Below are 16,823 nucleotides of genomic sequence, written 5' to 3' on the forward strand. Positions count from 1 at the left end.
CGAGTTTCTCCTCATAGCCTTATACTATAAGTTTTAGTGTTGCATTTTCTCCCTCCATTTGCAGCACTCTAACTTCCAGGGCTCCATGACGTTGCTGAAAGTCTGCAAGGTCTTTATTGAGCTGTTCCAGATGTTCTTGAACCTGGGCTAGCTTGCTGTCGATGGGGCTCAGCCTCCTATCTAGTAAGGGCTCCATCGCGCTCATCACCTCCGCCGCCACCTCCGCCGAGCTGAGAGAGGTCGCAGCCGGGCTAGCCAGAGCCACCATTTTGTTCTCTCCGGCTCGCATCTTCTCCCTCTCTTTTCGGACGCCTTTCGCCGCCATAAAGGTTTTAATTAGCAGTACGATGCTCCACACCCTACAAGTATTCTTTAGCTGCCTTAAAAAGACTCGTTCTACGGTGAAATTCGCAGATTTCGAGGGGCTAGTTGGTAAGCTGGCAGGAGCGGAGTTTTTCACCAGCCGCTCCTTATCATGGCGTCATGTGACCTCTTTTCGTTGCTTTTATTTGTTACTAGTAAAAAAGGCCCGTTTCTGTCAGAAATGAAACGAGCGCTAGCAAGGTTTTCCTTGGAGTGTGTGTGTGTGAGAGATGGAGTGTGTGTCAGAGGAGAAAGAGAGAGACAGAGTGTGTGTGTGTTTGAGAGAGTGTGTGTGACAGACAGAGAGAGTGTGTGAGACACAGAGTGTGTGCCCCCACCCCCCCTCTCTCAGGAGCCCCCTCCCCCCCCTTTATGGTCTGAGGACCCCATTCCACCCCCACCTCTCTGGTCTCAGGACCCCCTCACCCCCTCCCCCCCCTGCAGCCACCCATGTCCAGCGACCCTCCTCTCCCCCTGTCCCCCCTACAGCCACCCATGTCCAGCGACCCTCCTCTCCCCTGCCCCCCTCCAGCCACCCAAGTCCAGCGACCCTCCTCTCCCCCTGCCCTCCCTGCAGCCACCCAGGTCCAGCGACCCTCCTCTCTCCCCTGCCCCCCCTGCAGCCACCCATGTCCAGCGACCCGCCTCTCCCCCTGCTGTAGTGTCATGAGTTCGCCCTTGGAAGTCTCGGCGGCCATTTTGAACAGTGATCCGGCAGCAGGGGAGGGTCAGCGCCAGCAGCGGGCAGGTAGGACCGGGGATCTTTCCTGCCTGCCCCGAAGAATTCGCTACACAACCTGGGTGGCTGGAGGGGAGGAGGCAGGTGAGAGAGCAGGGTCATTGGACATGGATCAGCTGTGAGGCATGGAATGTTTTTTTTTTCCTTTTTTCGCGGGTTCTGAAGTTCACAGCATAATGGCAACTGTGACGTCAGCCTGACTTCGGAGCCTAGCTCAGCAACTCCGAAGGAGCCACGGACACAGGCAGCAAGATTAGAACGTTGGAGGTGAGAATTATTTAGGATTTGAACTGCTTCAAGTCTTTTTACATCCTTAGTGAGATACGGCCTCCAGAACACAATATTCCAAGTGGGGCCTCATCAACGACTTAAGAGGGGCAACACCACCGTTTCTTTTACTGGTTATACCCCTCTCTTTGTAGCCTAGCATCCTTCTGGCCACAGCCACTGCCTTGGTGACAAAATAGTGCAACTTTGGATCCTCGAACACCATCACCCCAAAGTCCCTCTCCTGAGCCGAGCTTATCAATCTCTCCCCACCTATCTGGGACATCGCTTTTGGATTTCTGTACCTTTCTTTCCTCTGAGTGGATTCCATTTTCCACCACCCTCTGGCGTCTGTCGGTCAACCAGTTTCCTATCCAGTTCACTACTTTGGGTCTAAGTTCAGCCCTCTCAGCTTATTTAGGAGTCTTCTGTGAGGAACCGTATCAAAGACTTTGCTGAAATCCTGTTACCTATATTCTATATTCACTGGTTTCTGACTATATGCTTTCCAGGGGTCACCTCTAGCCCACCTTTTGAAACAGAAAGAGCACACAGGGATTTGCGGCCTAAGCTAGATGCGAATCTACCTCTACATGCATTTGTGGTCAAGCTGTTACACTTTCAGGATACTGACCATATTCTCAAGCAGGTGTGAAGGGAAAAATCCTATGTATTTGAAAACATGCAAATCTTGTCAGGTTCTCAGGTTCAGAGCCCGCGGGGCTGGGCTCTGGAGCAAACGTGAGCCCTTGGGCTGCTGACGAGGAGCGACAGCAGCAGGCAAAACCCACCAACCAACACTGGGTAAGCACACCGGCAGGGACTGCAGGCACTGCCCAGCGAACCGGAACACATGGACTGGAATCCCCCAGACTGGAGGACACAGGACTGGAACACTGGACTGCAATCACCCGGACTGGAACACACACCGGACCGGAACACACTGGACTGGAGCACACTGGACTGGTCCTCCGGACTGGAGCACACTGGACTGGTCCACACAGCTTCACCTGCACTTAGCTACTAAGCCCCCCAGGAGTTGAGCTCATGGGTTCGAGTAGCCGGCAGGACTTACTGGACGACATAGGGACCAGGACTAGAACAAGCTGTAACTGAAGTGCACCTAACTCCTAAAGTGACCAAAAGTGTTCCTAAGCCCAGCAACAACAGAAAAGCTCCTAAGCCCTCCACTAACAGCAGTGCTCCTAACAGAAACTAACAGGGGTGCCCCTACGCCCTACACTAACAGAAGTGCAGGGAAACCACAAAGGAAAAGGAAGGGAAGACAAATGCCAGACCTAACACTGGTACTTCCTAAGCACCAAGCTGCAGCAGCTAAACATGGGTTCTCACCCTGGTACTTCCTAAGCACCCAGCTACAGCAGCTAAACACAGGTCATGAGGAAAAGCGGGGCAAGCACAAGGAAACAAGCAGGAAAGCCAAATACCCCAACAACAAAAGGTGCTTCCTAAACACTTACTAACAAGGGTGCTCCCAGCACCAAACTCCAGCACTGCACTAACAGCAGTGCTACACACCGTAGCAAAAGGGAAAGCAGAGGAGCCAAAGGGAAAGACAGGGAAGTCAAACACACACAACACAAGTGCACACTGACTGCACTAACCTAACCTGGACCTAAAGCAAGTAGCCAGATGCAAACGTTGCGAAGGCCCTGAAGGAAAGAACCCACTTCCTTATCAAGGCCCTCCCTGATGATGTCACACTCCCTAGACCCAGGCAACAGCACACTAACCCAGAGAGCACACTGAAAACCATAGAGGCCCAACCCACACCAATGCAACACCGTGAAACACTTGAAGCCAGTACACCCAAAGAGAGTTAGAGCAACTCAGACTACCCACACAGGTGCAGTATAGTGAAACAATTAGAGCCCTGCTGCTGGAAGCTGCCAGCACAGAGAGACAGAGCCAGCTCAGAAAGGACAGAAAAAAGAAACAGAAGCCAGCTAAGAAGCTGACCTCCAGGAAAGAGGTAAGTTTGAGAGGGGTTCTGACCCCAATCATAACAAATCTGAATTTTCCCGGATTTAAATTTGGAAATCATACGTAAGCACAAAGAGCTATGGACTTATTAAAAAAAAAAAAAAAGAGCTGCAGGTTAAAGGCCTACAAGTGGGACTTTGCACATCCGGTCAAGTTGGTGATAATTGTGAATGGGAAAAGAAGATTCTTTACCACTCCTAAAGAGATTAAATCTTTTTTGAAAACTCAAGAAGGGGTCAATGGTCTGTGCTTATTGCTAGTTTTGACTCTTCAAGAAAGCAGTCTGCAATTTGCATGCCTCTTTCACCATCTAAGGAACTGTTACCCTTACCACAGTGCCAGAGACACCCCTCCTGACAGAAGGGGTTAGCCTCACAGATGACCTCACAGTCTATCAGTCAGCCGATCTCCCAGAACTCTGATGACGAATGACTCTGGCTCTGAGTCCTCGAGGTCTCTAGCCAAGGATTTGGAGGAAGCCCCCTACAGCTTGCCGGAGGGGGTGGTGGCCTCAAGAGGATCCTCCAACACTCTAATGACTATGCTGGGCCCTGTGCCGATTATCTTCTTGGCATTAGGCTCTGATTCAGTGACCTCTTTTGTGTGAGCCTCCACTGGGCCTCAAGGGGTCAGCAAATAAGTTTTTCTTTCCTGGAGTTAGGACTATTGTTCTGTTGTGACAGGGCAGAGCTGGCATCTGGGGGTGGGGGTGGGAAGGATTCTCTTCTCCCTTTGGAGTGGATGGGGCTGTACAGTTTGAACAATTTATGATAGCGTTTATTTTATTTTGCTAAATTCCTGAATTATTTGATGAGCGTTGCAGTCACGACATAAAAATGCAGGGTTGGTATGCTTTGCTTATGATTTTTTGGGTGGTGGTGGTTTGATTGTGCATGGGTACTAGGATAAGATGATAGCTTCCTGGGGGGAGGGAGTGGGAGGTGGAAGCATTTGACTATCCAGCTCATAATCGAAAGTGATCGCTGGCCATTTCCTGACACAAATCGGGAGATGGCCGGCGATCTCAGAAAAGCGGTGAAATCGGTATAATCGAAAGCTGGTTTTTTTTTTTACAGCATTGCTGCTTTCCCATCGCTTCGCCGGCGAAAGTTCAAAGGGGCGTGTTGGCGTCAAAGCAAAGGCGGGACATGGGTGGGTATGGGCGTTGCTACCAGATAGCCGGCTTTCGCCGATAATGGAAAAAAAAAAAGGCGTTAAGCAGTATTTCGCCGGGTTTACTTGGTCCTTTTATTTTCACGACCAAGCCTCAAAAAGGTGCCCAAACTGACCACATGACCACCGGAAGGAAGCGGGACATGACCTCCCCGTACTCCCCTAGTGGTCACTAACCCCCTCCCACCAAAAAAACCCCACTTTAAACACTTTTTTTCCCAGCCTGTATGCCAGCCTCAAATGCCGTACCCACCTCCATGACAGCAGAATGTGTTCTGTCCTCCGACAGCCTTTTCCTTCTTGTGATGTGGCTCTGGAGTGAGTGACACCTTTTCTGTTATTTGCACTGCAGAGTCACATCAGCAATGCATTGTGGTGGGTGTAGGTATTGGTAAGCTCTACTCCCTGGTGCTTTCCCCAAGCTTACTGGGTCAGATTGTGCCCTGTTTCGTTTCCTGTTGTAGTCCATGCGGTAGTGGCCATTTTTAGTCCCCTTTCCTGTGTTACCCATGTTAGAGAATGTAGTTCTTACCTTGAATGGTGCTGAAAGAGGGCATTGTACACCATTGTGCCAGCTCTGACCTACTGCTCATCTTAGTACCAGGGGACTCTTTGCCAGTGGGGCACAACCTCTGATCTGCAGTTAACTGTGAGTAAACGTGCTTATTCAAATAAAGGACTTTTTCAAAGAGATTAGTCTTCAGGTGTGAACTGGTGTGCCAAAGTTAAACAGCAGCAATAAGTCCTAGAGGCTGTATGCAGGTCCCTGGAGCAGTTTTAGTGAGTGCAGTACATTTGTGGGTAGTGGGTTTTGTGGGGGGGGGGGGGGGGGGGGGGGGCAGAGGGAACTAGGTTTAGACCTGGCGGAGGCTGAGTGGGAGAGAATAGAGCGGGCAGCGGCAAGGGTGTCTTCTCATGTGCCCTTTAGGAAAAAGTAGTAAAAGTGCTGTTTAGATGGTACCTGACACCTGAACGCCTTCGGCGCATATATCCCGCGTCATCGGGTTTGTGCTGGAGAGGTTGTGGTGTTAGAGGCACAATAGGGCATGTTTGGTGGGCATGTGTGAAAATAAGGGCTTTCTGGAAATCGATTCATAGTAAGTTGCAGAGATGGCTGGGATATTCAATCCCTTGGAGCCCTGCCTTTTTTCCGTAAAGGTAGCAGGCTTTTCATCTGCTCAGCAGGCATTGATGCGGTATGCCACGAATGCAGCTAGGGTTGTAATAGCCTCCCGTTGGAAGCTGCCCTCGACTCCTCCACTAGTGAGATGGCTTCATAAGCTGAGGTATGTTTGTGAGATGGAGAGGCTCTTAGCGGAGCAATCAGAAGAATAAGTGGCACTCAATCTGGGAACCTTTTATCCTTCATGCATAGTGTGAGTGGTGATAGAGGTGGGAGCATTGAGTCTTGCTGGGCCATTTGCTTTTTCTTATGGAAGGTGAGGGGGGGGCATTGGAGAAAATAAAAAACCTTACGTTTATAAAATCTTTAAGTTCTATACTATCTTTTGGAAGTTAAAACTGGTGTATACTATGTCAGGTTACAGCACATTGCATTGTTGTGTTGCTTTATGTATCTTACTGCATGTTTTAACTGTCAAAAAAGACTTCATGCAAATTAAAAAAAAAAAACCCACATGACATGGTCTTCTCCCACTTTTACTGTTATAAATAACAGCCTCTCTTTTGGTGAAGTACCTCTAGCTTGAAGAATGCATTAGTACACGCCAAAGAACATTTCATTAGAATTACCAGTTCTTTCCAAATACAAACCTATTTCAAACATCATTTATTTCCAAACTAACAGAAAAGATGGCTCTCTCTCAATTGTTTTAACACGCCAAATCCTCCCATTTTCCTTCATCCACATCAGTCCGGTTTTCAATCTGGCCACTCAACTGAAACAATAATTGTCTATTAAATAACATACACTCAGCTTTCCATCACGGAGATGTTGTCCTTTTCATCACTGAAAGATAAGTCTGAAGGAGTATTTGGCTTTGCATTGCCACAAGTGTTTTTTAGTGCATCAGTTATTCATGCACAGTCTTTTTAAAGACACCCTACTCTATTTCTACCTAGCAGTACCAGCTTATCCTTAACCTCATATTATGAGACTCCTGAGGCAGGCACGTTCCGTGCCAAGTGAGTACTGCTTTTATGTTATTGGGTAATGTTTTATACATACTAGCAATACATCTTTAATTGATCTTGTGGTTTGTCCAGCCTTCTTCCGTTCCCCACTTTCTTGTGAACCACTATTGTCCTTGTGGGACTTTCGTGTTCGGTTACCTTTTGGTTTCTTGTCATCATGGACCTTAGTGACACTTTTGATTCAGTCAACCACGATTTATCTGTCTCCTGTTGGGATATCTAGAACCATACTTATATTGTTTATTGACAATCCAGCAAAAGCATACAATAAACCAATTAAAAGACAAATTAGACATAACTGCTCTGCCAGATATCCAATGTACAGTACAACCCCAGAACCAAACTGGGACCATACTTGAATCGTTCACCTCCTTCCTAGCCTATTGTACTTTTCAGGTCTCATCTAAATCTAGTCCAGGTCCCCTACCCTGTGGTGCTCCCCAGGGCTCTGTTTTGTCCCCTCTTAATAATTTTTGAGCCCTTTTGCATCTCTACTTCACAAAACTTCAACTAAATTTTATTTCTATGTGGACAACATCCTCCTCAGGATCCTTACAATCCTGACTTGTCCTGGGTATAAGATTGTCTGACTTCTACTGATTCTTGGTTAGCATCTAATCGCTTGGTTCTTAACCCATCTAAGACATCTGCTAGTTGGATCCTGGGTCATCCGTTCTGCCCCCTAACACTTTTGTTACGTGGTGCCCAGTTGGCTCATTACGATACCTAGGTATGATTCTAGAGTCCAGCTGACTTTCAAATTGCACATTTCTTTGGTGGTTAAATCTTGATTTTTCTCTCTTTTGCTACATTTCTTCCCTCCGTAACTACCTTGAAGACGACACCTATGCTATAGTGCTCTACTCCTTAGTGACTTCAAAACTAGACTACAGGGCTTCCAGATATCCTCCAAAGAAACTCAACACACATTCATCTACATACTTTCCCATGCCCGTAAGTACGATCATGTCTCTCCTTTCCTTGCACACCACCACTGGCTTCCCATTCCACACCAAGTTCAGCATAAGATTCAGATATTGACAGAGTTTTACACTCTGGGAACCCTGCTTACCTGTCCTCCGTTATTATCCCATATGTGCCAACACCCCCTCTGCTCAGCCTCACAAAGCTGTCTCACTATTCCTTCTGTTTCTTTGCTCATACCTGAAATCAACGTGTCACTCAGCATTGCCCAATGTCTCTGGAATACTCTCCTGGACTCTATTTGCTTTGACTAAATTTAAGTCATTCTGTAAGGCCTATCTTTTTAACTTACCCATCTTTTCCCCATGTACATCTGCACTTAGCCTCTCGGCTACATAGTAAGCTGTACTGTAGAAAAGCATTAGCATGGTATCTATGTTATTTAAATGTTCTAATGTGTACTTATTGGGGGGGGGGGGGGGGGGGTCACGTGATGGCAGCAACCTGACCCGACGCCTAGAATTCCCTCTCCTCTCTCCTACCCAGACATTTCTGCTATATTACCTGCAAATTTTTGCTGTGTCGTACTTTGGTGGGTCTGATCGACTCTCTCCTGAGTGTGTATTGTCGGTGGGTACAATTTGACGGTGCTGGTACAATGCTTTATCAGGGTATACCCTCCAAGACTCCATGGCCTGCTCGAGAACACGAGGGCATCCACGCAGCCCAGATGGTGACAGATGGCGGTTCACCTAAGAGAGCTCAGAATCTTCCAGTAGAGGCTCTGCAGAAGGCAGTGATCAAAGAAATAACAAGTAACATGGCAGATATTCTGGAAGACAAACTAAGTTGCATGCGACCATGGATGAAAATCAAAGAAACTATGAACACGCATGCTGCCAGCATTCAGCAGGTGGAGGAACTTGTTTCCCAACAGGAGGATATTTCTTCTGAAGTGACCTCTCCCTGGAGACCTGTTGCAAGACTTTAGAGGAACATGTTGATGATCGAGAACAGGCATTGTCACAACAATATTCGCATTGTGGGGCTGCTTTGGAATCTTGTGGAGTAATGGATCCCACGAGAACTAGGTCTGGATTTGGATGACCAGAGTCTGCGGATCGAGTGGGTCTATCGTGTTGGTGTGATGCGAGATCATGGGACCCGACATCACCCGGTTGTTGCCTGCATTCTTAATTATGCAGAAAAAGCCAAACAACTGACTAAATACTGCCAGAGAAAGGTGGTGGCATTTCAAGGCTCGAGAATGCTGTTCCAGGAATTTTCACAGCTAGTCTCAGAATTATGCAGGCACCCCTCCTTATTGCTAGCAGCTGTTTAAACAAGGGGATTAAATTCTCTTTACAATACCCCTGCGCAAGCACACCTGGTGCACAATAATGTTCATGGAGACGCCAGAATTATTAAAGGCCTTCCTGGAGCAGCAGCTTTAATTGGACTAGACCAAGTGTATAATATGCCTTCCTGCATTCAGAGGTGCATTGCGATGCCTAACTGTGGAGGGCCGTTGGACCTTGTGCTCCTCTCTTCTGGGCTACTTCACATGCTGAAGTAGGGAGGACAGTTGCAATTGGCTGGCTGAGGAGCCTTGGTGTTGGATACTCTTCAACGCTCTGGAACTCTATTGGCAGCACTCTGCATACCTGCTTAACCTGTGGTGTCACTGGGATTCCCGTCACCTATTTATCTGCTATTTGCTCCCAGGATAGTGGACCTATCAGCCCAATGTGGGAGGGAAAGTCTGCCGACTCTTGCTTTTGTCTTTGTTTTGATTTGATCCACTTTCCTGAATTTTCCTCTGCCTACTTGCTATTATTGTTTGTATGCACGAGTTGGTTCATGGGGATGGGTATTTCACCAGCTCGCCATCATGGATTGCCATGCAGACAGTTGTCCTAGCTACTCTGAGCCGTCTCAACATCTGAAGTCTAACAAAGACCAGCCTATCTCTGACTGCCATCTTCAGATAGTCTCTCTTCCCTTTCCCCTGTTTCTTCTAACTCTGTTCCTTCTCGCCTGTTTCATGTAATTGTATTTGTACAATATTGTAAGCCACTTGAGTCTACATCCCTGTGGAAAAAAGTGGGATATAAATGTGCAAAATAAATAAATACAGAAGTGGATGTGAAGCACAGGGTGTTTCCTGGGTAGATAAGGGTGTTTTGTAGGAGTAGGGGGGTTGGGAGTTGGTTGAATGTGTTGTGGTTGTGTGTGTGCTTTGCTGGTATGAATGTGTTTATGGATTGGAAGAGATAGGGGACGGATGGAAAGCCTCTATGGGAATGTGCTCTGATTATGCTGGGTTGCAGTGGGCTTTGAGGAGCCTAGTGGGGGTGGCGAAGCTGGGATGCTGCCTTCACAGTTTCTCTGTGCTCTCCAATATTTTGATCTGGCTCAGCCTATTGCATAATGTGTAGTTTGTGATATGCATCTTTGAATGTGGATGGCATTTACTCTCCGATTAAAGGGACAAAAGTATTACAGCTTCAGGAGGAAGGTGGATGTCTCGTTTTTACAGGAGATCCATCTTTCTAGCATGAAGCATTTGAAATTGTGGCACAACTGGGTGGGTGCGTTGATCTACTTTTCCTTTAATGGATGACAAAGGGGTGTGGTCATTTTAATTCACGAAACGCATGTGGAATTGCATAAATGTCTGCAGGATCCTGATGGAAGATATGTTATTTGGGTGGGGGAATTAGCGGGGGCTCAGGTAGCCTTATGTTTGATCTAGGCTCCCAATATCTACTCATTCCTTTTTTCCCCCCACCTTCTAGCGCACCTGTCACCAAGTGGATATCAGCTGACTGTTGGGGGGGGGGGGGGGAGGGATTTTAATTTCACAGTAGTCCTCCTGATAAGACTGCCACCCACCAAAATTACGGCCCTCTGATTGGGAAGGTAGGAGAACCCATCTTCTCATGAATGCACTTGGGTTGATAAAGACACGAGGGCCATGATTTCTCATGTGCATATATTGCTGGACCCCTCTTTCCTTTCCCAGACGACAGCTGCTGGCATTGTGGACAAGGCAGTATCGGACCTTTGTCTAGTGTGGGCAGACATTGGGTGGTTTCCTGTGTGGCACATGAACCCTACTTTGTATTTAGGCTCACAATTCCGTGCTTTTTTTTTCCATCAAGCATGGAGGAGTGGCCTAGTGGTTAGGGTGGTGGACTTTGGTCCTGGGGACTGAGGAACTGAGTTCGATTCCCGGCACAGGCAGCTCCTTGTGACTCTGGGCAAGTCACTTAACCCTCCATCGCCTGCCGCATTGAGCCTGCCATGAGTGGGAAAGCGCGGGGTACAAATGTAACAAAAAAAAAAAAAAAAAAAAAAACTTGATAATGACCCAGAGGACATCGATCCTATAACTTATTGGGAAGCGAGCAAGGCGGTTACAAGGGAAAAATCTTTGCTTATGCATCATGTAAACAGAGAGATTGGGATAGCCGCTTGTTATCTTTGACAATACAATTAGATAAGGTGCATGGTGTTCATATTTTGACTCGAGATGGTGCAGTGAGGAGGGAATATAATGATATTCTTTGGCAAATTAACTTCTGAATAGTAGGGCTGCTCAGGATATCCACCTGTATAAGTATAATCTCCACAGATGGGGCAATAAGGCAGGGAAGTTGATTTCTACACTAGTTCGCCCTCGTGTGCGTACCCTGGCTGAACGTATGATCACTACTATATGAGAGGTGCAAGAGGCCTTTGTGGATTTCTATAGGGCCCTCTATAATAGGTAATAGAGGCACTAGAGATAGCACGCAGCGAAACTCTTTTTTGATGGTTATCCCTGCCTTAGTTGACTCAACCCCAGAGGGATGCTTTAAATACTCCTATCGAGGGCCTGGAGATATCCCAGGTTATTAAGCGTCTTAAACTGGCGAAGGCTCCGGGTCCTGATGGGCTTGGAGCAGAGTTCTACAAAATCCTAGGTGGGGAAAATAGCACCCCCCTTTCAGGCACTGTACCAGCACCGCTGGTCTATTGGGAAGGCGGCCAGCCGATTGACTCATGCTTATATTGTAGTCCTCCCAAACAGGCTGGGATAAACAGTCACTCAGGTCTTATCGTCCAATATCACTTTTGAATAAAGATATTAAGTTACATGCTAATATTATGGTCCAGAGGCCGGGAAGGGTGCTGCCTGATGGTGCATGCAGATCAGGCAGGGTTTGTGCCAGGCCGGTATGCCTCCACTAATATTGTGCAAGTATTGGCAGCATTGCAGATTCAGGGGGAGGGGTGGTTGACACGATTACAAAGAGTTTAGATGCAGAGAAAGCGTTTGACAAGATTCTCTGGGATTATCTTTTCTGGGTTCTCCCTCCGTTTGGTATCCTAGGTGAATTTTTAGGGGGAGTGCAAGCATTGTATAGTCATCCAACAGCTCTGATCACGCTTAATGGGGCATTAACCTTGGAGTTATTAGGCAGAGATGTACCCTCTCACTGATGTTATTCGTGCTTTTCCTGGAGCCGCTGGTAGCTAAAATCAGACAAATCACCTGAGATACAAGGTCTCTAGGTTGGCTTTCAAGAGCATAAGATTAATCTGTTCGCTTTTGATATGCTTATCTATTTAGACCAGAATCCTGATACAATACCTAGGCTGGTTTCCTTTATCTTGCAGTTTGGCTCCTTTTCTGGGTTAGTAACATAGTAGATGACGGTAGAAAAAGACCTGCATGGTCCATCCAGTCTGCCCAACAAGATAAACTCATATGTGCTACTTTTTGTGTATACCTTACCTTAATTTGTACCGTATAAGTCTGCCCAGCAATATCCTCGCCTCTCAACCACCAGCCCCGCCACCCACTCTCGGCTAACCTTCTGAGGATCCATTCCTTCGGAACAGGATTCCTTTATGTTTATCCCATGCATGTTTGAATATGTTATTTGAATATTTTTCCATGCTATTACCAACTATTGTTTGTACTGAACTGATACTTTTCTGTTATATGATTGTATGTCTCTGACACTTTCATGTTAGTCCTATTATTTCAATTTGCTATTGTTATGCTGTTAAAGTTAAACTGGACCTGCTGTACACTGCCTTGGGTAATCTCTTCATAACAGCAGTTAAATCCCAATAAATAAACTTGGCATTCTTGGGCAAGTAGATGGTCAAGTAGAACATAAGAGTAGCTATACTAGGTCAGACCAATGGTTCATCTAGCCCAGCATCCTGTTTTCCAAACAGTGGCCAAGCCAGGTCACAAATACCAGGCAGAAACCCAAATCATGGCAACACTCCATACTAGAAATCCAAGGGCAAGCACTTGCTTCCCATGTCTGTCTCAATAGCAGATTATGGACTTTTCTCCAGGAATTTGTCAAAACCTTTTTTTAAATCAGATACAATAACCGCTGTTAATACATCCTCAAGCAAAGAGTTCCAGTTCTATTTAAGTGAAAAATATTTCCTCCTATTTGTTTGAAAAGTATTTCCATGTAACTTCCTCAAGTTTCCCCTAGTTGTACTTTTCGAGGGGGGAAAAAATCAATTTACTTCTACTTGTTCTACATCACTCAGGATTTTCTAGACCTCAATCACCTCTCCTCCAAGATGGCTTGGATAGTAGCTTCAGCTGTGTCTTCTTGTTCTGACAGCAACAATTTTAAAGCCTCTATACTCCCTTCTCTAGCCTCCTGTTTACTATCCTACACTAACCCCCATCAACTTTTACAAAGCCGCAAAGCTTTATAAAAGGGTAGGGGGGGAGGACATTTGTAGATCCCTTTTTGATCAATGGAATTTTATTAAATTTTTTTGTAAACCACTTAGATTTTTATTTCAAGGGCAACAGTTTATCAATCACAATAACATAAACAAACGTATTTCTGGTGATGATGGGGGCAGGTTTGGGAGGGATATATCTGGTAGTGGCAGTAAAATGCCAGATATGTGTGGGTGGTATGAATATGTGGGTGAAATTCAAAGGGGAGGGCCATGAGTGCACTTTTTTTTTTTTTTTTTTAAGGGTGTGGGATGCTGGGTCTATGGGTGATACGTCTGGTAGTAGGGTGGTATTTCTTGTAGTGATTGGATGCCGGATTTGCATTTGATATTGGGAGCGGGGAGGGTGCGTTGTATTTTTTTTTGGGGGGGGGGGGGGATTGAGGCTGCTGGGTTTGTGGGTGATATTTGTGGTGGGGGATACCAGCGTATTTGTGTAAGGGGGGGGATGGGAAAGATGTCGAGCCCCGGTCCTTACCTTACTCTTGGCACAGCGGACGCTCCGTAGCGCCCCGTAAAAGATAGGCAGAAGGGCCATGAAGACGAGGCTACCGTATGCCAATGCCGTACCCGCCGGCGTAGCCACAAGCTTAGCAGTACCGTTGATAGCATCATCTGTGTTATTAAGCGGGTAAGACAGGACAGAAACCTCCTCTGCCTCCGCCATGTTTCTGCACTGGGATTTGGGCTAGCCTAAGTAACGCCGCTAAGGCCACGTTACATATTCAACAACCAGGATGTGACGTCACGTCCGAGTGAACTGCGCCTGCGCGAGAAGCACCGGCGGAAATAATAACCATCGTAGACAAGGAAGCCAATTAGGACAGCCTGAGTTTCCTCTTCCCAGCGCAACCGTCACCCCCGTTTACTCAAAACAAAGCAAGCAAACCTATCAGCTGCTGCATTCACATTGTCGTTTTTTTATTGTTGGTCCATCTGTAACAAGTCTAAAGCTGTTTCAATTGGATAGGCAGTGCCTTAAAAGGTGGAGGGCAAAAGTTTTTTGTTTTTTTTTACTTATTGGACAGCTTTTTAATTTATTTGAAAGCTTCCCATATCTCTGGCACCACCAACGTTCTAAATGAAGCCTCCAGCCGGAAGTGTGAAGGGGGAGAGATATCCGGTTTCCCCAGGAGTGTCTGCCCCGCCCTCGCTCTCTCTGTAACACAAATAGTGAAGGAAAACACAGCAAAGCACGAAATCAAATCGCTCTCTCTGTAACAGTGAAGGACTCAGAGTGGGGAGGGGAGAGAGGGCAGATGCCCTCACTATCTCTGTAACACAAACACAGCACAGCAGGAAACTTAACAATGAAGGACTCGACTCCGAGGGGGAAGGGAGAGAGGGCAGAGGGCAGGGACACACACACTCCCATATGCACACAGAAGAAAACCTTGCTAGCCCCCGTTTCATTTGCATCAGAAACGGGGCTTTTTTACTAGTCTAGATATAAATATCATGAAATAATAATTGAATATCACTAAAACTGCCTAAAAATTATTATAGCTGGTAGAAACAGCAATTTTAAACTCTGTATTTTGTGCTAATTTTTCTACACTAAAAACTAAATAAATACACTGTATACAATTCAGATGGCCAAATTTCAGTGAGGAAATCCTGTTTCCTGCCTTTGTATCGCTCCATGGTGTGACCGCACCTCAAATATTGTGTTCAATTCTGGTCACCGCATCTCAAAAAAGGTATAGTGGAATTAGAAAAGGTACAGAGAAGGGCGATGAAAATGATAAAGGGGATGGGACGACTTCCCTATGAGGAAAGGCTAAAGCGGCTGGGGCTCTGCAGCTTGGAGATATGATAGAGGTCTATAAAATAATGAATGGAGTGGAACGGGTAGACGTGAAGCATCAGTTTACACTATCCAAAAATACTAGGACCAGGGGGCATGCAATGAAACTACAAAGTAGTAAATTTAAAACGAATCGGAGAAAGTTTTTCTTTACTCAATGTGTAATTCAACTCTGGAATTTGTTGCCAGAAAATATGGTAAGGACAGTTAGCTTAGCAGAGTTTTAAAAAGGTTTGGATGGCTTCCTAAAGGAAAAGTCCATAGACCATTTTTAAATTGGACTTGGTGAAAATTCAGTATTTCTGGGATAAGCAGCATAAAATGTTTTGTACTTTTGGGGGGATCTTGCCAGGTATTTGTGACCTGGATTGGCCACTGTTGGAAACAGGATGCTGGGCTTGATGGACCTTTGGTCTGTCCCAGTATGGCAATACTTATGTACTTATGATGAGTTCATCTTAAATGTTGTTGTAATCTGCCTTGGGAAGCATGGTGTTATAAAGATAGTGGAATATATTGAAATTAAATGGAAGTAGAATTAAACTCTCGTTTCATTGGGACACATGTAATCACATCTTCATCTGTTTTGTAGAACTTTACCTTTTAGATACACAAATGGATTATTCTGTTTGAGCATGTTTCAGGGACAAGTGGTTTATAACTTAAAAAAAAATTCTGTCAAACAGATCTCTCATTTGTGGAAACATAACTAAATGGGCTATAAGCCCCTAATGCAGCCCATTGGTTTTCTTATATTTTGTTCTTGTGATGGCTCATACTGTGCCAAAACTGCAAATACAGTGAGACAGAATTCAGTAACATCCAAAACTTATTTTTTATATTTTAATCATCTTTATTAAAAGCAAAACATGTTGGTTGATAAGTTTCATACAGAACAAGAAAAAACAGTAAACCATCCAACATGGCACAATAAAAACTTTTACTATAAACCCACCTGACTGATTCCACCCTCCAAAATAGCACAACAGATGTACAGATCAGTAGGGCTCAAAGCATTTCATAACAAGTAAAGTCGTAAACAACACAGTTTATACAAAATTGTTTAACCACACTTTGGTTTTGCCTTCAGGTTTAATAAGCAATACCATGTGCATGTAAGTACATAGTAACATAGTAGATACCGGCAGAGAAAGACCTGTACGGTCCATCCAGTCTGCCCAACAAGATAAACTCATATGTGCTACTTTATATGTATACCTGACATTGATTTGTATCTGCCACTTTTAGGGCACAGACCGTAGAAGTCTGCACAGCACTAGCCCTGCCTCCCAACCACTAGCCCCGCCTCCTAACCACCTGTGCTGCCACCCAATCTCTGCTAAGCTTCTGAGGATCCATTCCTTCTGAACAGGATTCCTTTATGTTTATCCCACACATTTTTTAATTCCATTACCGTTTTCATCTCCATCACCTCCCGAGGGAGGTCATTCCAGTATCCACCACTCTCTCCATGAAAAAAATACTTACTGACGTTTTCTTGAGTCTGCCCCCCCCCTTCAACCTCATTTCATGTCCTCTAGTTCTACCACCTTCCCGTCTCCGGAAAAGGTTTGTTTGCGGATTAATACCTTTCAAATATTTGAACGTCTGTATCATATC

At 45.8% G+C, this 16,823-nt stretch overlaps 1 protein-coding gene across 1 annotated transcript in view; it reads right to left on the reverse strand.

Annotated features, from left to right (window-relative positions):
• HM13 (histocompatibility minor 13) overlaps positions 1–14,145 on the reverse strand; it is a 98,192-nt gene extending 84,047 nt beyond the window's left edge. Inside the window, exon 1 of the mRNA XM_030211781.1 lies at positions 13,875–14,145. Within this exon, the coding sequence (XP_030067641.1) occupies positions 13,875–14,063 (189 nt within the window). The 5' untranslated portion in view covers positions 14,064–14,145. The remainder of the gene's footprint in view (positions 1–13,874) is intronic.
• Between the last annotated feature and the right edge of the window lie 2,678 nt (positions 14,146–16,823).

This window comes from Microcaecilia unicolor, chromosome 8 (genome assembly GCF_901765095.1).
Source record: "Microcaecilia unicolor chromosome 8, aMicUni1.1, whole genome shotgun sequence".
NCBI lineage: Eukaryota > Metazoa > Chordata > Amphibia > Gymnophiona > Siphonopidae > Microcaecilia > Microcaecilia unicolor.